This window comes from Erpetoichthys calabaricus, chromosome 1 (assembly GCF_900747795.2).
Source record: "Erpetoichthys calabaricus chromosome 1, fErpCal1.3, whole genome shotgun sequence".
NCBI lineage: Eukaryota > Metazoa > Chordata > Cladistia > Polypteriformes > Polypteridae > Erpetoichthys > Erpetoichthys calabaricus.
This window is the reverse complement of record NC_041394.2, coordinates 47856212-47877595: the sequence shown is the minus strand read 5'-3', so window position 1 is coordinate 47877595 and position 21384 is coordinate 47856212. Positions and strand designations below refer to the sequence as shown.

The window sequence follows — 21384 nt, the reverse complement described above, 5'->3', positions numbered from 1 at the left end:
AGGGCCATTTATACATATATGTAAATAAATATTTGTAAATATATTTTGATTCATATTTTTGTATTTTATATATTAAAAATATTTCCATTCATTTCTATTTTTTTGGCATGGATGTGAATATATTTTATTAAGTATCGCACTATATTTCAGTCCAAATATAAATATAAAATATAGTTTCCATATTCTTAAATGGAATGTAAGTCCATTGTTCACAGTAGCCTGTGTGATGTGTGTGAGATTCATTTTGTAACATTACCCACTATACATACTAAGAGCAGATCAGCGTGGAATCATCCCCAGCTAATAGCACACTGGAACTGTATTCTCCCATTCCGCATATTAAGTAAGGGAATGTTCACAGAAATCAAAAGTTTATAAACACTGCAAAAATGCTAGACATTTTGTAAATTGTGCTTACCAGCAATTAAACAAGAAAAGAACAGTTTAATAGGGTGGTGTGCTCAGACTATACATGTACATGACTCTGATGGGTAGTTTTAACCAGTCAAAAATACATGATGGCTACTGGCTTTTCAGAATGTCAACAAAGAAAAAGTTGTACTCTTTAGACCTGTCCCCAGGTTGTCTCATAGTAATGATTTCTTAATTGCATATACTAATGGCTGATCCCCTTAAGGATTTCTCCAGTGTTTTATGCCATTTGTGGACATACCTTTTCACTGCTTAAACCATGCCACATGAACTGACAGCCATGTAAGGTACAATCTACTTTTCATCATAAGTCTGTAAGCGACAGGATTCTTACCCACTCCTGTGTGAAAGCTTATCACATAATAACATGAAAAAGCAAAAAGGCAAACATACCTTTCTATGTACAGTAGGGCCTAACATAAAACACATTCTTTTGTAAGCCTGACCCCTTGAAATTCTTCTTTTGGCTGACAGACAGCTGCTGGCAATGAGAAAACAGCCTCTAAAGCAGGGGTGCCCACACTTTTTTGGCTTGCGAACGACTTTTAAAATGATTAGGTCAAAATGATCTACCTACAGTCATATGAAAAGGATTGGGAACCCCTCTTAATTCTTTGGATTTTTGTTTATCATTGGCTGAGCTTTCAAAGTAGCAACTTCCTTTTAATATATGACATGCCTTATGGAAACAGTAGTATTTCAGCAGTGACATTAAGTTTATTGGATTAACAGAAAATATGCAATATGCATCATAACTAAATTAGACCGGTGCATAAATTTAGGCACCCCAACAGAGATATTACATCAATACTTAGTTGAGCCTCTTTTTGCAAAAATAACCGCCTCTAGATGCCTCCTATAGCCTTTGATGAGTGTCTGGATTCTGGATGGAGGTATTTTTGTCCATTCTTCCATACAAAATCTCACCAGTGCAGTTAAATTTGATGGCTGCTGAGCATGGACAGCCTGCTTCTGATCATCTCATAGATATTCGATGATTCAAGTCAGGGGACTGTGACGGCCATTCCAGAATATCGTACTTCTCCCTCTGCATGAATGCCTTTGTAGATTTCGAACTGTTTTGGGTCATTTGTCTTGTTGTAATATCCAACCCCTGTGTAACTCCAACTTTGTGACTGATGCTTGAACATTATCCTGAAGAATTTGTTGATATTGGGTTGAATTCATCTGACCCTCAACTTTAACAAGGACCCCAGTCCCTGAACTAGCCACACAGCCCCACAGCATGATGGAACCACCACCAAATTTGACAGTAGGCAGCAGTTGTTTTTCTTGGAATGCGGTGTTCTTCTTTTGCCATGCCCAAATAACTCAATTTTTGTCTCATCAGTCCAAAGCACTTTGTTCTAAAATTAATCTGGCTTGTCTAAATGAGGATTTGCATTCACCAAGTGACTCTGTTTGTGGTCTGAGTGCAGAAAGGGCTTCTTTCTCATCACCCTGCCATACAGATGTTCTTTGTGCTAATTGCACTGAATTGTAGAACGATGTATAGATACACCATCTGCAGCAAGGTGTTCTTGCAGGTCTTTGGAGGTGATCTGTGGGTTGTCTGTAACCATTCTCACAATCCTGTGCATATGCCGCACCTATATTTTTCTTGGCCTGCCAGACCTGGGTTTAACAGCATCTGTGCTTGTGGCCTTCCATTTCCTGATTACATTCCTTACAGTTGAAACTGGCAGTTTAAACCTATGAGCTTTTTGTAGCCTTCCCCTAAACCATGAGACTGAACAATCTTTGTTTTCAGATCTTGTGAGAGTTGCTTTGAGGACCCCATGCTGTCACTCTTCAGAGGAGAGTCAAAGGGAAGCACAACTTGCAATTGATCACCTTAAATACCTTTTCTCATGATTGGACACACCGGTCTACAAAGTTCAGGGCTTAATGAGCTAATCCAACCAATTTGGTGTTGCATGTAATCAGTATTGAGCAGTTACATGCATTCAAATCAGCAAAATTACAAGGGGACCCACATTTTTGCACAGCCAGTTTTTCACATTTGATTTAATTTCATACAACTAAATACTGCTTCACTAAAAATCTTTGTTTTGAAAACACCCCACTACTCAGATGTTCCTAGGACAGGGGTAGGCAACGTCGGTCCTGGTGAGCCGCAGTATGTACAGGTTTTTGTTCCAACCCAGTTCCTTAACGAGAACTCAATTATTGCTGATGAAGCACATATTGCTTAAGTGACATTTTGATGCTTCATTTTAGTGGTCTCGCTTGTTAAGGTTCTCCAACCTTAATTGCTTATTTCAATCTTAAACTGCTGCATTCAGTGTTTTAATTGCTCCTTATTAGCAATAAGATGTAAAAGACAAAGCAGCCAGCAGTTCTCCAGCTAGCTTTTTTCCAATTACATCTGTGTGTGTTCATCATGCACTGTTTGATTTAATAAAACACTTAATAGAAAAATGTGACAGACTGAAAATGATCTGTTTTAGGCTTCATATCATTTGGATGATATCCTTGGAAAGGAAAAAAATCTACGATATAAGAGCCTTACATTGCACAGACTAACAAGCCATAAAATTAAATAAGGTCTGAGATTGGCAATGATTGGTTTCTAATTAAGCAATTGGGTTGGAATGAAAACCTGTAGCCACTGCGGCTCACCAGGACCGACGTTGCCTACCCCTGTCCTAGGAAATGAAAGACATACCACTGTTATCTTTTTTTGTTGAAAGTAAATTATTATGCAGGCTGAGAGGGGTTATCAAACTTTGTCATAACTGTACATTTAAAAAAAAAAATATATATATATAATATACTGAGTATACTTTAGATATACAATTTATGTTGGCATACCTTGTACAACTGCATGAACCCATTTGGCATAATACAGTTAAACACATTTATGATCACTACTTACTTACACTGAATGGAGTCATTCAGGGTTGCATAATCTGGACAGTAGCTGCTGGTAGCCAGCCTCAAGCAGGCTTCCAAATGATCATCGCTGATGGTGGAACGGTATGTGGACTTAATAATCTTGTTGTGGGAAAAGGCTGACTCACATAAATAGGTCGAGACGAGTAATGCAGTCAAGGAGGTAGCACATTTCCTCATGTTTGGTTTCTTTTCCTCTGTAAGCAAGTTCCATGAGTGTCAAAATCTCATCCTCCGCTGTAGACGAGTTCAGGTGAAAGTGTTGCAATTTTTGATGAGAGTAAATCAACCTCGGCATCTTCCCTAAATGGATAACACATAAATATAGAAATTGGCTAGTGTAAAGCAAAGTCCTGAAACTGTTTGTCAAAGTCTGAGAGACAATTTTCAACCTGGTTTGTGTAGCGCTCACTGTCAAGTTGTGCACACACCTTCCATTGCGTCTCCAGCTCTGACACAATGTTTTGGAAGTTCCCTAAATCATAGCGCTGCAGCTTTGAGGACAGATGTTGCATTTTTCGTTTGAAAGCATTAACTGAGCTGATCGTATTGACCATGGTTTTGTCTTTTCCTTGCAGGTCTAAATTAAGCTCATTCAACATGTTGGTTAGATCGGTTAAAAATGCCAAGTCTAGCAGCCACTGATCATCATTAAGTTGCTTGTATTCTACATGTTTAATGACGAGGAGAAACTCCTTTATCTCTGGACAGAGGTCTCGAAATCTTTGCTGGAGTTTTTTCCAGACTAAGCCATCTCATGTCAGTGTGTAGCAAGAGGTCAGAGTAGTTGCAGTTAGCCTTCTCCAGATATGCACGGAACAGTCGTCTTTGAAGAGATCTCGCTCGAATAGAACAGGTGATTTTCATTGACACATCCAGTATCTCTCATTTTTATCATTTTTGCACATAATGCCTGTTGTTGTATTATGCAGTGGTAATTAAGGAAGTTGAGGTAAGCATCGTCCTCCCTGCACTTGGCAGTAAATCTATTCGAGCAGCCCACCATTGCAGGTGCACCGTCAGTGGTGATTGAGAAAATCCAGCTCCCAATGTGTAAATTGATGTCAAAGTTTTTGAAAGACTGAAAAATGTCCTCTCCCCGGGTGTGTTCTTTCATGGGCAGTATTGTTAACAACTTCTCTTTTGCAGTCACATCTGTAAACACCATCTAAATTAAAATGTACAACTGTTCTGTATCATTTATGTCCGTAGACTCGTCTAATTGCAGTGAGAAACACTCACAGTCCGCATTGTCCTTCCAAAGCTGCTGTCTTAAATCGAAAATGAAGAGCTTTGATTGAAGATATTTCTGGTTTGTTTTTAAAATCCTAAAACGACGAGTCAGCTGCTTCATCAAAGTCCTCTTTTATCATCTCAGGATCTTGGAAGGACTTCTTATGCTTAATGATGGAGTGACTAACCCGGAACGATGCTTCGGTGGCTGCCTTTGCTTTTGAATTCAGCTGAGAGAAAAATGACTCCTGTCCGATTTAACTGTGATTTTTAGATCCCTCACATTTCTTTCTCAGCTCGCTTTGCGGAGGGAAGTCAGTGTTGTAGTTTTTATGAACAGTTCGAAAATGCGCCTCCATATTTCCCTTCTTTGGAATAGTGATGATAGACAGATCAGACAAATGCACTTCGAATGTGACAATAGCTAAGTTTCCATCCAGTTTTTTGCGACGTTTTGTTATCGACAAACAGAATATACGTAAAAAAAAATGTGCGAAATTTGCTGTCTCCAGCCTGTTTCCATCAAACTGGCTTTTTATCGATAAAATGGCGTGCGTGATGACGTCATCCACCCCCCCAAAACGAACTGTCGCATAAGTTTTGTTGTATCGCGAAAAAAATCTGCCCTTGAGCCGTTTCCATACATAATTTTGTGTATGTCGCAAATTATCTACCTTTTGTTTTCCACGTTACACCCCCTCCACTAAACAAAGAAACAAAGAAATGGAGAGATTATTCAGACAGTTTTTTGAAATTTGCCAGCTTACTGTTATTTCAGTTTCACAAATAATTGGAATTGTACATAATATCCGAAGACGACAGCAGAATGAAGCAGTTGCTTGTCTGATAGCCCTAGAGCTCGAGGAAAGTACCCCAGTGCGATGAAACCCACGGGTATGGGAGAGACGACTGAATAAGACCTTCTGGGAGGAGGTGGTGGAGAGACACTTCACAGAAAATCTCTGGCTGCAACATTTTAGAATGACACGGCCGACGTTTGAGATGTTGTGTGGATTTATCAGTCCTGATGTTGCGCCCATCACAGGTTGCCACCGACCACCGGTTCCAACCCAAAAGCGGATTGCCATCGCCCTTTACAAGCTGGCAACCTGCGGCGAGTATAGAGTAGTTGGAGAAACTTTCGGGGTTAGTAAAACTACCGTCCATCGATGTGTATATGCTGTGTGCACCACTATTAAAGAAAAATTAATGCGGCGTTATATCAGACTTCCGACTGTAGCGGAGGCCAATGAAATTGCATACCGCAATTCCATGGTGCATCTTGTGCCACAGATTTACGGTGTGCTGGATGGCACGCATGTGCCTATTCTTCCCCCGACGGAAGGCTACCGCGATTACATTAATCGCAAAGGGTGGCCATCTATTGTTCTCCAGGCCCTTGTTGATGACAGGTGCATGATACGAGACATTTGCGTTGGCACTCCTGGAAGTGCCCATGATGCAGCTGTGTTTGCAGCATCGGATCTGTACAGGTGAGCCTACCTTTCAACATCCCTTCTCAGTGCGATAACAACTGAATTAGTACTGTAACCTTCTTCCCTTAAGGTTTTTAATTAAAACTGAAATTTGAATTGATACAAAATAAAGACATTTAATCAAAAAAAAACTCTCTTCATCAGACCATGCGAACTGCTCCGCCATTCTCGTTTTGATTGCACGTGATGAAAATGTGATTATTTGCGTTAAAGCCCTTTTTTCCGACAAAAAGTGTTTCCAATGTAGTTTTTGCGACATCTGAAGTATCGATATGGAATGTATGCGCTAAAGTTAAACGGAAAAATATTATGTCGACATGTACAACATTTTATCGATAATTAGCATTTCCATCAGCTATATCGGTAAAAAAATTTGAAGCGCTAAATATTTTTTTGCAAAAACTCCTTGGATGGAAACCTGGCTATGGTGAAAAAAAAGTCCTCCCCCATTCCGCATAGAAGTGGTAAGTTTTTAGTTTACTTGTTCCAACCCCCCCCCCCATTTTGTATATCTCTTCTTTAGTAGATATAAATTAATAGGCTAACTAGGTCACTTAACTCGCTGGAGTTTTGCAGTAGCTTGCGCCTTTGATCGTGTGTGCGTGGTGACCCGTGTGTTAGAAGAGAAGAAATCTCAGACTGACCGTTCCGTACTTCAGTGAAGTGGCAAATGCCATAGGGAGGATAGATGATAGACTAACATGTAAAAAAATTTTTTGAATGCCATCGATTCAGCACCCCTTCTCTAAAGGATATTTTTGTTCTATGAACAGTTATATTGTATGGAAAGTAAAGTTAAATGCAATTAAAATTATTTGTAAGTAGCCATGCTAAAAACGAGCTTCAAACTATGAAACCATTTAATTGACTGTGAGGATTCTAACTTACCAAATATTCTGACATTGTTAAATGTTTGTTGGCATTCTTAAGCTGGAGGTTCACGGAGCAGAGGTGACCCAGGAAATATACCAGTTGAAGTTGCAGGGCAGCATTCTGAAGAAATCTTAACAGAAGGTGACAGGTAATTTCTGTGCCACACTACTTTATCCTGAATGCAAACATGGTTTACAAATGTGGTGCACAATAATTTTTGCTGCTTTTGTTGTTCCACATTAGTGGTGCGATTGGAGGAGTAGTAAAACAGCTACCAGAGAAGTCTCTCTTCTTAATATTCCATATTTTAATATTTAATGTTAAGTTTTACTAGCTATCTTTATTCATTTGTGGTGTCTTATTTAAGTAGTGACTAGAAACCAAATAAAAATTTGGTTTCCCTTCAGTTTAGTGGACTTGAGCCATTCAAAATACGTAAAGAATCCTGCATCATTTCAGTGTGTGGGCAGCAGCTCACCAGTGAAGCCACTGGGTGCAGCAGTGAAGCTTGCATTGGCATGTGGACCATTTCAGCTTCTGCCAGAAAACTGTTGTTATAATGTAGTTTGAAAGAGTAATGTGGCTTATATCCACAGAGTAAAAATTATTTAACTAAAGCACTTCTGCATCAATCACCCTTCCAAAAATCATCTACAATACTCAAAAATAAACAATTCTTCCTTCTCTTGTCTTCCCATTGAATGTTTCCCACTGCCTCCCAACTCTAACTCATTGACGTGAAGCGGTGGGCTCCCTTTTAAGCTGGACCCAGGAATGGTTCCAATGCCACGCCGTGTCTTCTTAGAAGCACTTCTGGGCCATACAGAAAGTAGGCAGTTGCTCCCCCAAAAGCATCCTCTATCGGTATCCAAGGACCCTGACAGGGGTATACTTCTTGATTCTAACTCCTAAGCACCCCAGTGGGTGTCTCAACTGGGCTACCATATGAGGACCAGTGCTACTTGGTATATGGAGAATGGCCGTGCACAAAGTTTTTTTTCTCATCCTGCCTGCCAGTCTGTTTGTTGTTCAACTCTAGCCTCCCATCTGGGTAATAACTCGTCTTCTTTCCTGGCCAAGTTGCCCGTTCTCCTTCTACATCAGTTACTGTTGCTAATTTAATGTAATTCTTTTTTACTTACTTGCTTTTTTTTTTCTTAACCAACAGTCAAACAATAAAGAGGAGCAAAGTGAGTCAACAGATGATCAGCTAACTCAGAGGTCTCATAATTATTGAGGAGTGCAATTTTCATTCCAACCAATCCCTTATTTAGCTTTTATTGAAACAAGTTATTGAGAACTGGTTTGTTAGTGCTCTCATTCTTCATATCAGTCATTTCCAAAACCCGTTTTCATTTATCTGAGATTACCATCAATATGTTTTGTTGCCAAGAGCAGATCTGTGTTTCTCAGACTTGAATTTTTTCTTTTCAGATATTTTGTTGTAAGTATGTTGTTTTTATATTTAAAGTTTTATGAACTGCTACTGATGTATTATAATGACTTGTGTGTTTATTTTAAGAATGCGTGTAAAGAAGCAAGGCCTTAAGGGGAACCCTTTAACACTTGGGTTCAATTACATTGAAATCAGCTGCAGAAATGAAGCAGTCTTCCAGTATCATGTGACATTCAGGTATGGCTCTTATTTGTATATGTATACACTTATTTTTAAGATCATAGCTTAGTTTCATGGTGTTGATTTCTTATTAAGTGCCATGTAATAGCTAAAGCATTCAGCTATCACTAGATTTTTCTGTGACCAAATCACATAACCCGAGTATGCTTTTGCAGAAGGGAAAAAAGTTTGAAATCAGCTGTATTCTAGATGAGCATGAATGAGCGTAGAGTGATTACCTATTTTAGAAAGTCGCTTTTTGAAATAAGTTTTACAAATAAAGGGCTTATTTGAAATTGTTCTTGAAGTTGAGCTGTATTTGTTGTTAGTTAAAGCCTTCTGTTGTTTCTCTCTTGAGCCATGAAATGCATGTCAGACATTATGAATGGCCTTCATCTTTTTTTTGGCTAATTAATATCTAAGCTTTGTGGGACGAACCATCTGTTAATGAAACTCCAGTCTGGATTTGAGAAGCAGATTTTTCAGTAGTTTCAGAAGTTAGTCGACAGTGTCTGTTTAGCGGTAGTGTGGACCGTGGATTTGCAGCAATGATCTGTTCTACAAGCGGGCATGTAAAGTTGGCATAAGATACAGTTTCGGCAGCTTTTTGTATAAGACGAATGCATTCCAAATGCACTGTTCCACTAGATGACTAAATATCTCTTTGTAATATTTCTGTTGTTGCCCCTGCACAACGGGATAGAATGTCAATTCTTGATCCTCACAATCTACACCGCCCATCGTGCTATTGTAGTTGACCACGGCATAAGGCTTCGTAACCTGCTTGTTGCCTTTTGCCTGTACAGTGACTGTAGCTGCATTATGTACAATGTTAAGAAGACAAACGCCTTTCTTGTCTTTCCATTTCAGCGCAAGCACTTTTTCCTTTTGCCAAGCTACCAGTGCACCTTGGTGTAATTTAGCTCTGCCAGAGTCTTCAGGAATGCCACGATGGTTGAGATGCACTGTTCCATCTGCATCAGTCTTTCTTTGCAACACGATGTCATATACCTCTGGCAAAGTATAAAAATTGTCCATGGTTCTACAGTAACCTTGATCCAGAAGAGCATCTATCAAAGTCGGCACTGATGATGTAGCAACAGCATACTGATTGTATTTCGGATCAAACATGGTCACTTTCCCTATGTACAGAACCAAATTCCAAATGTGTCCCGTTTTTGATTCACAAAGCTACTAAAACTTTATGCCAAATCTTGCTCTTTTTGACACAGTGTACTTCATTTTTGACAGTCTGCTCTTATAAGCCATGAGACTCATCGATGCTGACATCACAGTCTGGAATATAAACGCTCTGAAATTTTGCTACAATGGCCTGGTATATCTCCTAAATTTTCTTCTGTTTGGGTACTGGATGGGTATTCTCATCAAACTCTTCATTGATAGTCAAATGCTGTGCACAAAGTTCTCTCAGCTCATGCCTTGATTATCTGGGAGTGAAGTGCTGGAGTTTTAAAGTGGAAATAATAGATCGTTATTTGGAATACATGCATTTGATGTCTATTCAGTTTCTACAATAATCTGTGTAAACACATTGTTAAAACAGAAACATTTTTCATATTTTAGTAATAAATGACAAAATGTAGGCATTAACTATATAATGTGTGAAGCCTGAAGTCCAAAGATCAAATAAGCACTTTCACAAAAGGTTCAAGGACGATACAACAGCTTCCGTGACATAGCAGTAAGAATTGCTGACTTGTAATCAACTGTCCCCCGGTTCGATCCTGACTGCCTCCTGTATTTACCGTTTTCAGTATTGAGCTGCTCTTATCAAAATATATAATTCACTAAGCTGACAGAACAGGAAAGACAACCATTGGATATGCACAATATAGCCACGCCCACCAACTCTAAGACCATGGGACGAGAATGCCCACCTGACTGTTACCAGCGTGTAAAACCATCGCAGCTTTTAACTCAAAAACTGCAACAACTCGCCAAATAAGGACACCCTGTCTCTTGAGGCATTCACACTGCCGGAAGACAACTATGGGATACGCAAAAAATAGCCATGTCAGTCAACTCACAAAGCCCAGCCCACCAACTCACGGCCACCAACTCCAGCACGGGTCCACCCACGCTCTCAAGGCATTCACAGTGCCTGCTCATGTGCCCGGACGCAACAACTCACCACACACAAATTTTGCTTAATTTGACTCAACACGGGAAACCTCACCCGGCCCGGACACGGAGAGGATTGACAGATTGATAGCTCTTTCTTGATTCTATGGGTGGTGGTGCATGGTCGTTCTTAGTTGGTGGAGCGATTTGTCTGGTTAATTCCGAAAACGAATGAGACTCCCTACTGCTAAATAGTTACACGATCGCCAAGCGGTCGGCGTCCAACTTCCTTAGAGGGACAAGTGGCTTTCAGCCACATGAGATTGAGCATTAACAGGTCTGTGATGCCCTTGGATGTCCGGTACTGCACGCGTGCTACACTGAATGGATCAACGTTTGTCTACACGGCGCCGACAGGCGTGGGTAAGCCGTTGAACCCCATTCGTGATGGGGACCGGGGCTTGCAAATGTTCCCCACGAACGAGGAATTCCCAGTAAGTGCGGATCATACGCTCGCACTGATTACGTCGCTGCCCTTTGTACGCACACACACACCAACCCCCACTACTACCATGGTTGGGTGACTTGGTGGATTATATATAGAAAAGCAGCCGGAACCACAAAGAACAATGAAAAGACAACGTGGCTCAGAGGTAGGTGCATGTGGACTGTAGCAGAGACAAAAGTGACTCCGGTGAGGAGTTGGGGGCGGGCACATGAGCAGGCAGTGCGTACTGAACGATGATTGTATGTTGGTTCGTAGCGAGCATTGTTGCAATGTTACTTTTCTTCGTGGTTTATTAAATTACGGATTTTTCAAATGTTCATTTTTTTCCCCTGTGCTTAAAAATCATTAAAAAGCAGCATGATTATGCGGTGTTTGCTACCTACGCTGCAGATTGGCTAGTTGTTAATATTATACAGTAAACATATACATATGGTTTACGTCTGTAACAGCTGGTGTACATTTAAAGTACTTGTAAAAGTTACCGTTTTTTTTTTTTCCTTCTCACTTTTATTCTCTGTCACGATCACAATATATACTACTGCCCCCCCCCCACCCAGGGATCTGACGCTGTTGCTTTTTTATCTGAAGCTGGGAATAACTGTAGATGTGAGTGGTGTTTTGAGGCACTGGAACTGGACATTCTCTGATCTGGATGGATAAAAGCTGACACACAAATGCTGGTGAATCTGCCTTCTTCGTATCTCACCGTCACTTGATTTTTTTTTAATTCAGTTTCAGTGTTCCTGTTCACTCTGAATTAGTATACACCTTATGGTCAGTGACAAAAAAAAACCCCAGAGACATAGGTATATATGATATTTGGAATAACTCATTTTATGACCTGTATAGTACATTTCGGAAAACGTGGCACAGATGCAACATTATTCATGTTATTCATATTCATTCGCATAACATCTTGTGGTTGTAATCAGTGACCCTGTTTTTTTTATTTTTAAAAAAATTTTTTTTTTGCCCTATCTTGCCATTCCCCACATGTTGCTGTATGGTGCTATTTCTTTTGTACTCCAGGACATGCAGAGGAAAGAATAGTACAGAGAGGTCAGTTCAGCGCTATATGTAATCATCAGATTCAAATGTTAACAGTTCACACACGCAAGGACCATCCTTCCTAAATTCACGACGTGTACCTGCAGTAAGTTTGTTGACATCTGTTGTATATAATAAACATTACTCATTGTTTAACTCATCAACTTGTATCCTGAATCTGAGAAAGTTCTGACACTTCTTTTCATAGTGTGGTCATCCTGCACACCTGTATATCACAGTTTCACTAAAGTACACATGCTCACTATTTTGTTTTCTCACATCTTGACCATAAGCTCACTGTTGCTTCCATACCAATGGCTTTTATAAGTTCTTACTGCGCATGTAATTGGAGCATATGAAATGAGGACAATTGGCAAGGAAGTGTTCCACATCACATTTTACCTAGTTCTGTCAGAGGTCACTTTGTTATAATACACAATTTGATTTATATGCCTGCAATTTGATAAGGAAGCTGTATTAAGGTATTGTTTTCTATGTAAAATGAATTTTGATTGGGACCGAGAGGGGCTGGGCATTAAGTGCTCTTTTTTTATTTATTTATTTTTTTAAATATCCTAAATGGTTTTCATCTTCAAATTGGCTAAATGTTTAAAAAAGGCTTTTAATCACAACCGTGATTTGAATATATGTAGTGCACTAAAAGTGTTTCTGGCATCTTTTTGAATTTCAAAAAATCACGAAAGTCATACGAATACTTTCTGCAAACTACAGAGAGAACTTCTGATGGAATGAGTTTAACGGTAGGGATTGGCATAAAATCAATACATTTGTTGAAATGAAAGCCAACCAATCACTGATGCTCTCTAGAATCAGGATCTGATACTCAAGTATTATTTTATTAATTCAGCAACTTGGACAGCATTTTTGATACACATTGATTTCAAGTGGTGAAAAGTGTATATCTTATGATTCTATTCAATGCATATTTTTTAGACAGTTGGTTTGAATTTGCTTGGGTTTGTACACCTTTACCAAATATATTAGCCAGAATGGAATCTGCAGAATCCTGTCATTTATGTGAATTATTGATCTTTGTCTGAATTTGCTTAGAACTGTTAGTGAACAATTGCATCCAGCAGCTTAAGATCCAGTCTTGAAAAGGATTTCAGTTTGTCATTCATATCCATGCATAGAGTGGCTTAACATGTTCAGAAAAAAAGATTATTCATTTATATTCTTTGTGTTTAGATAATTCGTTTATCCTGTATGTTGATTTATCCTTTAATTCAGATCCTTGTTAACTGCTTATGCTTAAATTTCTTTCCTGTAGCCCAGCTGTTGAATCTAGATCCATGCGGTTTGGGATGCTGAAAGAACATAGTTCTATCATTGGAAGTGTCACAGCTTTTGATGGGTCTATCCTGTATCTTCCTATTCAGCTGAAAGAGGTTTCTTTATTAATCTTTTATAGGAAATGCTAAATGTATTTTTCTGATATCAATGTTTATTTTCTAGGACTCTAATTTTTCTGTATTACTAACTATTGGATTTTTGAAAAGCAGACAAACTTTTCACAGTTATGCAAAAAGTATCCCCTTTCCTTACTAAATTAGGAAGTAAAATGGCTACAAAGGTGTAAAAACTTAAAGCAAACCTAGAAGAGCTGTTCCCAAAAACATCGTATTAATTTGTAGAACGACTAAGTTTTTACACAATTTTAAATAGTTGCATCTCCAAATCATTTAAAAGTTGGCAGTGATTTGGGTTCATTGCTCATCTATACTAATTAATAAAAAGCAAAGCCCTCACTGACTGACTGACTGACTCACTCATCACTAATTGTCCAACTTCCCGTGTAGGTGGAAGGCTAAAATTTGGCAGGCTGATTCCTTACAGCTTACTTACAAAAGTTAGGCAGGTTTCATTTCGAAATTCAACGCGTAATGGTCATAACTGGAACCTCATTTTTGACAATATACTGTAATGGACGGCAGCTTGATGGCCGTCGGAGGTGGAGTTGAGTGTCACGTCATCACGCCTCCCACGTAATCACGTGAAAAGACTGTGAACTGAGTAAGGAGAAATGAAGGAAGAGCCGCAAACAGCAAAGAACAAAAAATTAATTAAACAATTGAGAAGGGAGCGAGTGAAGCATACAAGCATCTTCATAAGGGAAACAAAGCACGGTGTAAAACGTAAGTTTAAATTAAGTTTATTGAAACGATCCCGTTGCGGATTGCAATAACATATTCGCGAGATAAAAGAACTCAGTAGGGAGAAATGAAGGAAGAGCCTCAAACAGCGAAGAACAAAAAATTCATTAAACAATTGAGAAGGGAGCGAAACAATAAGAAGCCAGCGAGTCAAGCATACAAGAATGTTCATAAGGGAAACAAAGCACGGTGTAAAACGTAAGTTTAAATTAAGTTTATAGAAAAGCTCCCGCTGCGGATTGCAATAACGTATTCGCAAGATAAAAGTTTAATGAGAAGACACGAGGTATAAACGAACCACACGCCGTAGCGCAACGTTAGGGGCAACAGTTTCAACCATTCTATGATCTGCTTCTCGCAACTGAAAGACGGCACATGGCGGATGTTAGCCGACTTGCTGACCGCAACGTTAGGGGCTTCAACTCTGGCGCTGACGATAGAGATTCGATTCCCGAGAGGGGATGAAGTGAGTGTGTATGCCTGATGAGCCCAGAATTAGGGAGAAACACGTGTCGCATACTCTTTGCATTATTTGAAAGTAAACTATTAAAACCATTCTATGATCAGCTTCTGGGAACAGAAAGAGGGCACGTGGCGGATGTAAGGCGACTTCCTGACCAACCACAAGCGTTACCTGGCAGGTAACCACCCATACAGTCAGATTGTGATTCAGAAAACGAATGCCATGAATGTAATTACCACGATCTACATACTGTCAAATAAACGAAACACACGCCGTAGCGCGACAGCTGTGAAAAGCGAGGTTCAGAAAAAAACAGATCCTTAACAAATTGTTATTGGTATACTGTATTTTCGATCCGTTTAAAAAGGTTTTCTTTTCTTAAAAAATTAAAAGCAGTACTTCGCCGCAACGAAGCGCGAGATTTTGGCTATATATATCTGCTTCTCACACTTAAAAGAGGGCACGTGGCGGATTTTAGACGACTTCATCACCAAACATAACTGTTACCTGCCACGTAGGGTTACCACTTTTAATACAAAAAAATAAGGGACACATACTGCAGCGGGTGCCACATCCCAGTGCCAACACTTTGCAGACTGTACTTAAAAGACCCGCCCTCCTCACTGGACAGTTAAAAAGACCAATCAAACTAACGATGACGTCAAGTATTACCCAATCAAAACTACGAAAGGAGGCATCTTCATAAAATGTGTGTGGGATGATTTGCATGAGACGCTGCTTCAAAAAAAATGATAAAAAAAATACGGGGTAAATCCCGTCCCGTATTGATTCAAAACGGGACGCGCAATTTCATTCTCAAATACGGGACGATTCCGAATTTTAAAGGATGGGTGGCAACCCTACAGTGCCAGGTAACCACCCATACAATCAGATTGTGATTCAGACTAGGAATGCAATGAATGTAATTACCCCGATCTACATACAAGGCGAAAGTCTTGCAACATTCAAAGATGATGGTTTGGGATAAGTACACCATAGAACATAAAAGAGCTTATGAAGCCTTGAACCAAAAAAAGCAAGATCTCAGAGATCGTAAAAAAAAAAAATAGGAGGTAATGTCGTTTTACTCGCTGTAGATTTTAGTCAAACATTACCAGTTATTCCACAAGGGAGAACAGCAGATGAACTCAACGCGTGTTTAAAATCCATGCTTCTCCCACGCTCGGTTATATGTCGCGTGTTCTCGGGTAGGTACACCAAAAAATGTATACATTTAAGCATGTAATGGGCAAACAAAAAATGAGGTATACCCGAAGGCACTGCAGTAGTACTTAATGTTACTTTACTTCTTAAATGTTAATGTTTTACTGTTTAATAATTTATACGCTTCTTATATGTTGTTCAAATTCTTTTATCAAAATACCAGTGACAGCGCAATGCACGATAACATGGAGTGAATACACCATACGCATCCGCCCACGGCCGCCCTGGTGTGCGCAGATAGGAGTTGATTCTACAATAAAATAAAGATAAAACCCCAGGATTGTTTCCTGCCTTGTGCCCTGTGTTGGCTGGGATTGGCTCCAGCAGACCCCCGTGATCCTGTGTTCGGATTCAGCGGGTTGGAAAATGGATGGATGGATGGATTTTACTGTTTAATAATTTATATTTATATGAAATGTGCTTCTTATATATTACTTCATATTCTCATATGATAATGATGTTAATGTTGTTTATATTGATTTCTATGTTATTGAAACTGCATGTATGTGTGTATATGTATGTGTATATATATATATATATATATATATATATATATATATATATATGTGTGTGTGTGTGTGTACAGTAATCCCTCCTCCATCGTGGGGGTTGCGTTCCAGAGCCACCCGCGAAATAGGAAAATCCGCGAAGCAGAAACCATATGTTTATATGGTTATTTTTATATTGTCATGCTTGGGTCACAGATTTGCGCAGAAACACAGGAGGTTGTAGAGAGACAGGAACGTTATTCAAACACTGCAAACAAACATTTGTCTCTTTTTCAAAAGTTTAAACTGTGCTCCATGACAAGACAGAGATGACAGTTCTGTCTCACAATTAAAAGAATGCAAACATATCTTCCTTTTCAAAGGAGTGCAAAGCAAGCAGTCAAAAAAAAAATCAATAGGGTTTTTTGGCTTTTAAGTATGCGAAGCACCGCCGGTACAAAGCTGTTGAAGGCGGCAGCTCACACCCCTTCTGTCAGGAGCAGGAAGAGAGATAGAGAGAGACAGATAAAAAAAAAATCAATACGTGCCCTTTGAGCTTTTAAGTATGCGAAGCTCCGTGCAGCATGTCCTTCAGGAAGCAGCTGCACACAGCCCCCCCTGCTCACAACCCCCTACGTCAGCGCAAGAGAGAGAGAGAGAGAGAGAGAGAGAGAGAGAGAAAGTAAGCTGGATAGCTTCTCAGCCATCTGCCAATAGCGTCCCTTGTATGAAATCAACTGGGCAAACCAACTGAGGAAGCATGTACCAGAAATTAAAAGACCTATTGTCCGCAGAAACCCGCGAAGCAGCGAAAAATCCGCGATATATATTTAAATATGCTTACATATAAAATCTGCGATGGAGTGAAGCCGCGAAAGGCGAAGCGCGATATAGCGAGGGATCACTGTATATATCTATACTAATAAAAGGCAAAGCCCTCACTGACTGACTGACTGACTCGTCACTAATTCTCCAACTTCCCGTGTAGGTAGAAGTCTGAAATTTGGCAGGCTCATTCCTTACAGCTTACTTACAAAAGTTAGGCAGGTTTTATTTCGAAATTCTACGCGTAATGGTCATAACTGGAACCTGTTTGACTGACTCATTCATCACTAATTCTCCAACTTCCCGTGTAGGTAGAAGGCTGAAATTTGGCAGGCTCATTCCTTACAGCTTACTTACAAAAGTTAGGCAGGTTTCATTTCGAAATTGTACGTGTAATGGTCATAACTGGAACCTGTTTTTTGTCCATATACTCTAATGGAGGAGGCGGAGTCACGTATCGCGTCATCACGTATTACGCCTCCTACGTAATCACGTGAACTGAAAACGAGGAAGAGATTTACAGCACAAGTCAAACGCGGGAACGAAGGTAAATGACGTTAATTGTTGACTGTCTTTTAATACTGTGTACTTGTTGAGTGTCTTTTAATACTGTGTAAGCATACATATTAACACATGTGCAATTAAACGTGTGCATTTACAGGGTGATTTCTCAGGCTTAAAAGCTCGCCTTTTATTAAAAAGGTAAATGCAAACTGTTTTCATTCTGAAGGGCACAAACCACGTTAGATTTCAGCCGTTAAACGCGCAAAAATGTCAGTACACCAGATAAATAAGCGCAACATATTATCAGTTGTATTGTATGCTTACAATACATATAGAAATGTGTTAATCGTTAACTAATATTATGGGATGGTGTTTTTCGACTCGCGCTTTGATTTAAATGATTGCATGTCTTGGTGGGCTTGCGTAGCTTATTGTCAATATCTTTACAGACTTAATTTAAAAAGGTTTTCTTTTCTTCTTAATAAAAATTTAAAAGCAGTACTTTAAAAGCAGCGCTCACTTCACTCCCTTACGGGAATCGAACCTCGGACGTCAGCGCTAGAGGCTAAGCCCCTAAAATTGCGCCACGGCGTGTGGTTCGTTTATTTGACAGCATGTAGATCGGGGTAATTACATTCACGGCATTCGTAGTCTGATTCACAATCTGATTGTATGGGTGGTTACCTACCAGGTAACGCTTATGGTTAGCCAGCAAGTCATCTCGAAGTGATCACTCGAGTGAACGCAGCTTCACAAAAAAACAGATCCTTAACAAACTGTTATTGGTATATTTTCCCTCAATTTTAAAAGGTTTTCTTTTCTTCTTAATAAAAATTTAAAAGCAGTACTTCGCCGGTGCGAAGCGCGGGGATTTGAGCGACTGACGCATACAGACATATTCATGAGTGCAGGTACTTCGTAAAGAAAGCACCGTGTAAACCTAAACTTTAAATTAAGTTCATAGACCTACAAAAGTTTGCCATTGATTTGAGGCAAGATTGCTTTTCTCATGTACAACTATACGTTGCATTCTTAACAGTAAGCTTGCACAGCTTGGTCATATTACAACCTGAGTGCTGAACTGACAACGTCGTATACAAACAGAACTATAACAATCGTAATAAACAAACAAAGAAAAAGCGAAGAACCCTTGGATTTAATAAAAAGGCTCTTTCCTTGGCGAAGCAAGGAAAAAGGAAGACCTTATATGGCGTTCGTTTATAAACCAGTGGAAAAGCTGGGTTAAGGCTGCTTCACAAAAAAACAGATCCTTAACAAATTGCTATTGGGATATTTTCCCTCAATTTAAAAAGCTTTTCTTCTTCATAAAAATTTAAAAGCAATACTTCGCGGGGATTTATATATATATATATATATATATATATATATATATATATATATATATATATATATATATGTATGAATGTATATATATATATATATATGTATGAATGTATATATATATATATATATATGTAAGCTTATAAGTACTGCCTTACTTCTCTTTAAGAAAGGAAGATGTAATGATACTTGATTTAAACGATTCCATGTCTTGGTGGGTTTGCGTAGCTTATTGTCAATATCTTTACACCTGTTTTTAAGACTTATTGACTGAAACGGGCTTTCACGAAAAAAGTTAGGGCTTTGCTACAGGATACACCCTCCACAAGTTAAGCAAGTAAAAATAAAATATATATTTCTGTTTTATTTAAACCTTTTAAGTTCATATGCATAGCCCCATTTGGCTGTTTAATTTTTTTTTTCTTTCTTCAGTAATATTTAATCTCCTTAAAGAAAAAGAACATATCCATTTTACTTTTTTTGTATCTCTTTAGTAATATTTTACTGTAAAAGGATAACCAGTATTTAAACCTTTTATGTTACTTTATACATTTATTTTACACAATGTTGAAAAATTAATAAGAAAGCTACATATTTTGGCAGCTGCTGCTTTCATTTTCAATGAAATGAAAAAAGCTCTCCAAGAGAAAACGTCAATGAAGAAGAAACAGAAAAAAAAAAATCAGAAACCCTCATTTATAAAAGTTTGCTGCAGATGACTTAACTGAAAATAAATGAATAGTTCCTATGTGTATAATACATATTTATTTATTTTACTTAAACCTTTATTCCAGCAACTTGCAACATCTGAGGTACAATTTGTTACATTACTTTTGTTTTTTGCAGCACAGGCAGGTGAAGTGACTTCCTCAGGGTCACACAGTGGTGTCAGTACCAGGATTTGAACTGACAAGCTCCGGGTTTGCTGAAATATTACTGAAGAAAGAAAAAAAACGAAAACGGGCAAATGGGGCTATGCATACAAATGTCCATCCGTCCATTATCCAACCTGCCATATCCTAGATACAGGAGCCAATAAGTAGATATGTATGTATATATATATATATATATATATATATATATATATATATATATATATATATATATATACATACATACACATACTGTATATATATATATATATATATGTATATATGTATGTCTATATGTAAATTTGTATATGTATATATATGTTTATGTGGATGTGTATATACGTATGTATATGTAGATGTGTATATGTAGATATGTATATATATGTATATATATGTTCATGTGTGTATATTATATATATAAAAGACAGCAACACTCATAACAATGACAACACAATTACATTGAAAATCATGTTACGTTATTTTTAAAATGTTTCCTTTTTTTTTTTCATAACCTCTTTAACACACTACTTCTCCGCTGCGAAGCGCGGGTATTTTGCTATATATATCTGTATGTGTATATATATATATATATATATATATATATATATATGTGTATATGTGTGTGTGTGTGTGTGTGTGTGTGTATGTATGTGTATATATATATATATATATATATATGTTGATATGTGGATGTGTATATGTATATATATATGTAGATATGTATATGTATATATGTGTGTGTGTGTATATTATATATATAAAAGACAGCAACACTCATAACAATGACAACACAATTACATTGACAATCATGTTACGTTATTTTTAAAATGTTTCCTTTTCTTTTTCATAACCTCTTTAACACACTACTTCTCTGCTGCGAAGCGCGGGTATTTTGCTATTTATCTATATATATAAAGGAGAGTTGGGATCTGAGAGACTGTGTTTGTGGAGGGATGGAGAGTTAAGGCGGGTGTTGGAGTCACGTGATCATCTCCCCTCCCATTCACCTCATTTCATTCACTTCATTTCGCTCCGAGCTGAGCTCCGCAGCTGGCGCGGTCTTGCTGTTCTTGATTTGCTTTTCACATGGCCAAGTGTACGTTGCATGCTCAAGAGTAAGCTCAGCGCACAACTTGGTCATATTACAACCGGAGGGGCGAACTGACAACATGGTATACAAAGAGATCCTTAACAAATAATTATTGGTATAATTTCCCTCAGTTTATTATTTAAAATTTTAAAGCAGTACTTCGCCACTGCGAAGCGCGGGTATTTTGCTATTATATACTAT

The 21384-nt window shown here is 38.5% G+C and overlaps 1 protein-coding gene across 1 annotated transcript in view; it reads left to right on the top strand.

Moving 5' to 3' along the window:
- Window positions 1-21384, top strand: part of piwil2 (piwi-like RNA-mediated gene silencing 2) — a 211332-nt gene that overhangs the window by 42689 nt on the left and 147259 nt on the right. Inside the window, exons 3-5 of the mRNA XM_051924076.1 lie at window positions 7008-7098; window positions 8473-8583; window positions 13494-13611. Coding sequence (XP_051780036.1) covers window positions 7008-7098; window positions 8473-8583; window positions 13494-13611 — 320 coding nt within the window. The remainder of the gene's footprint in view (window positions 1-7007; window positions 7099-8472; window positions 8584-13493; window positions 13612-21384) is intronic.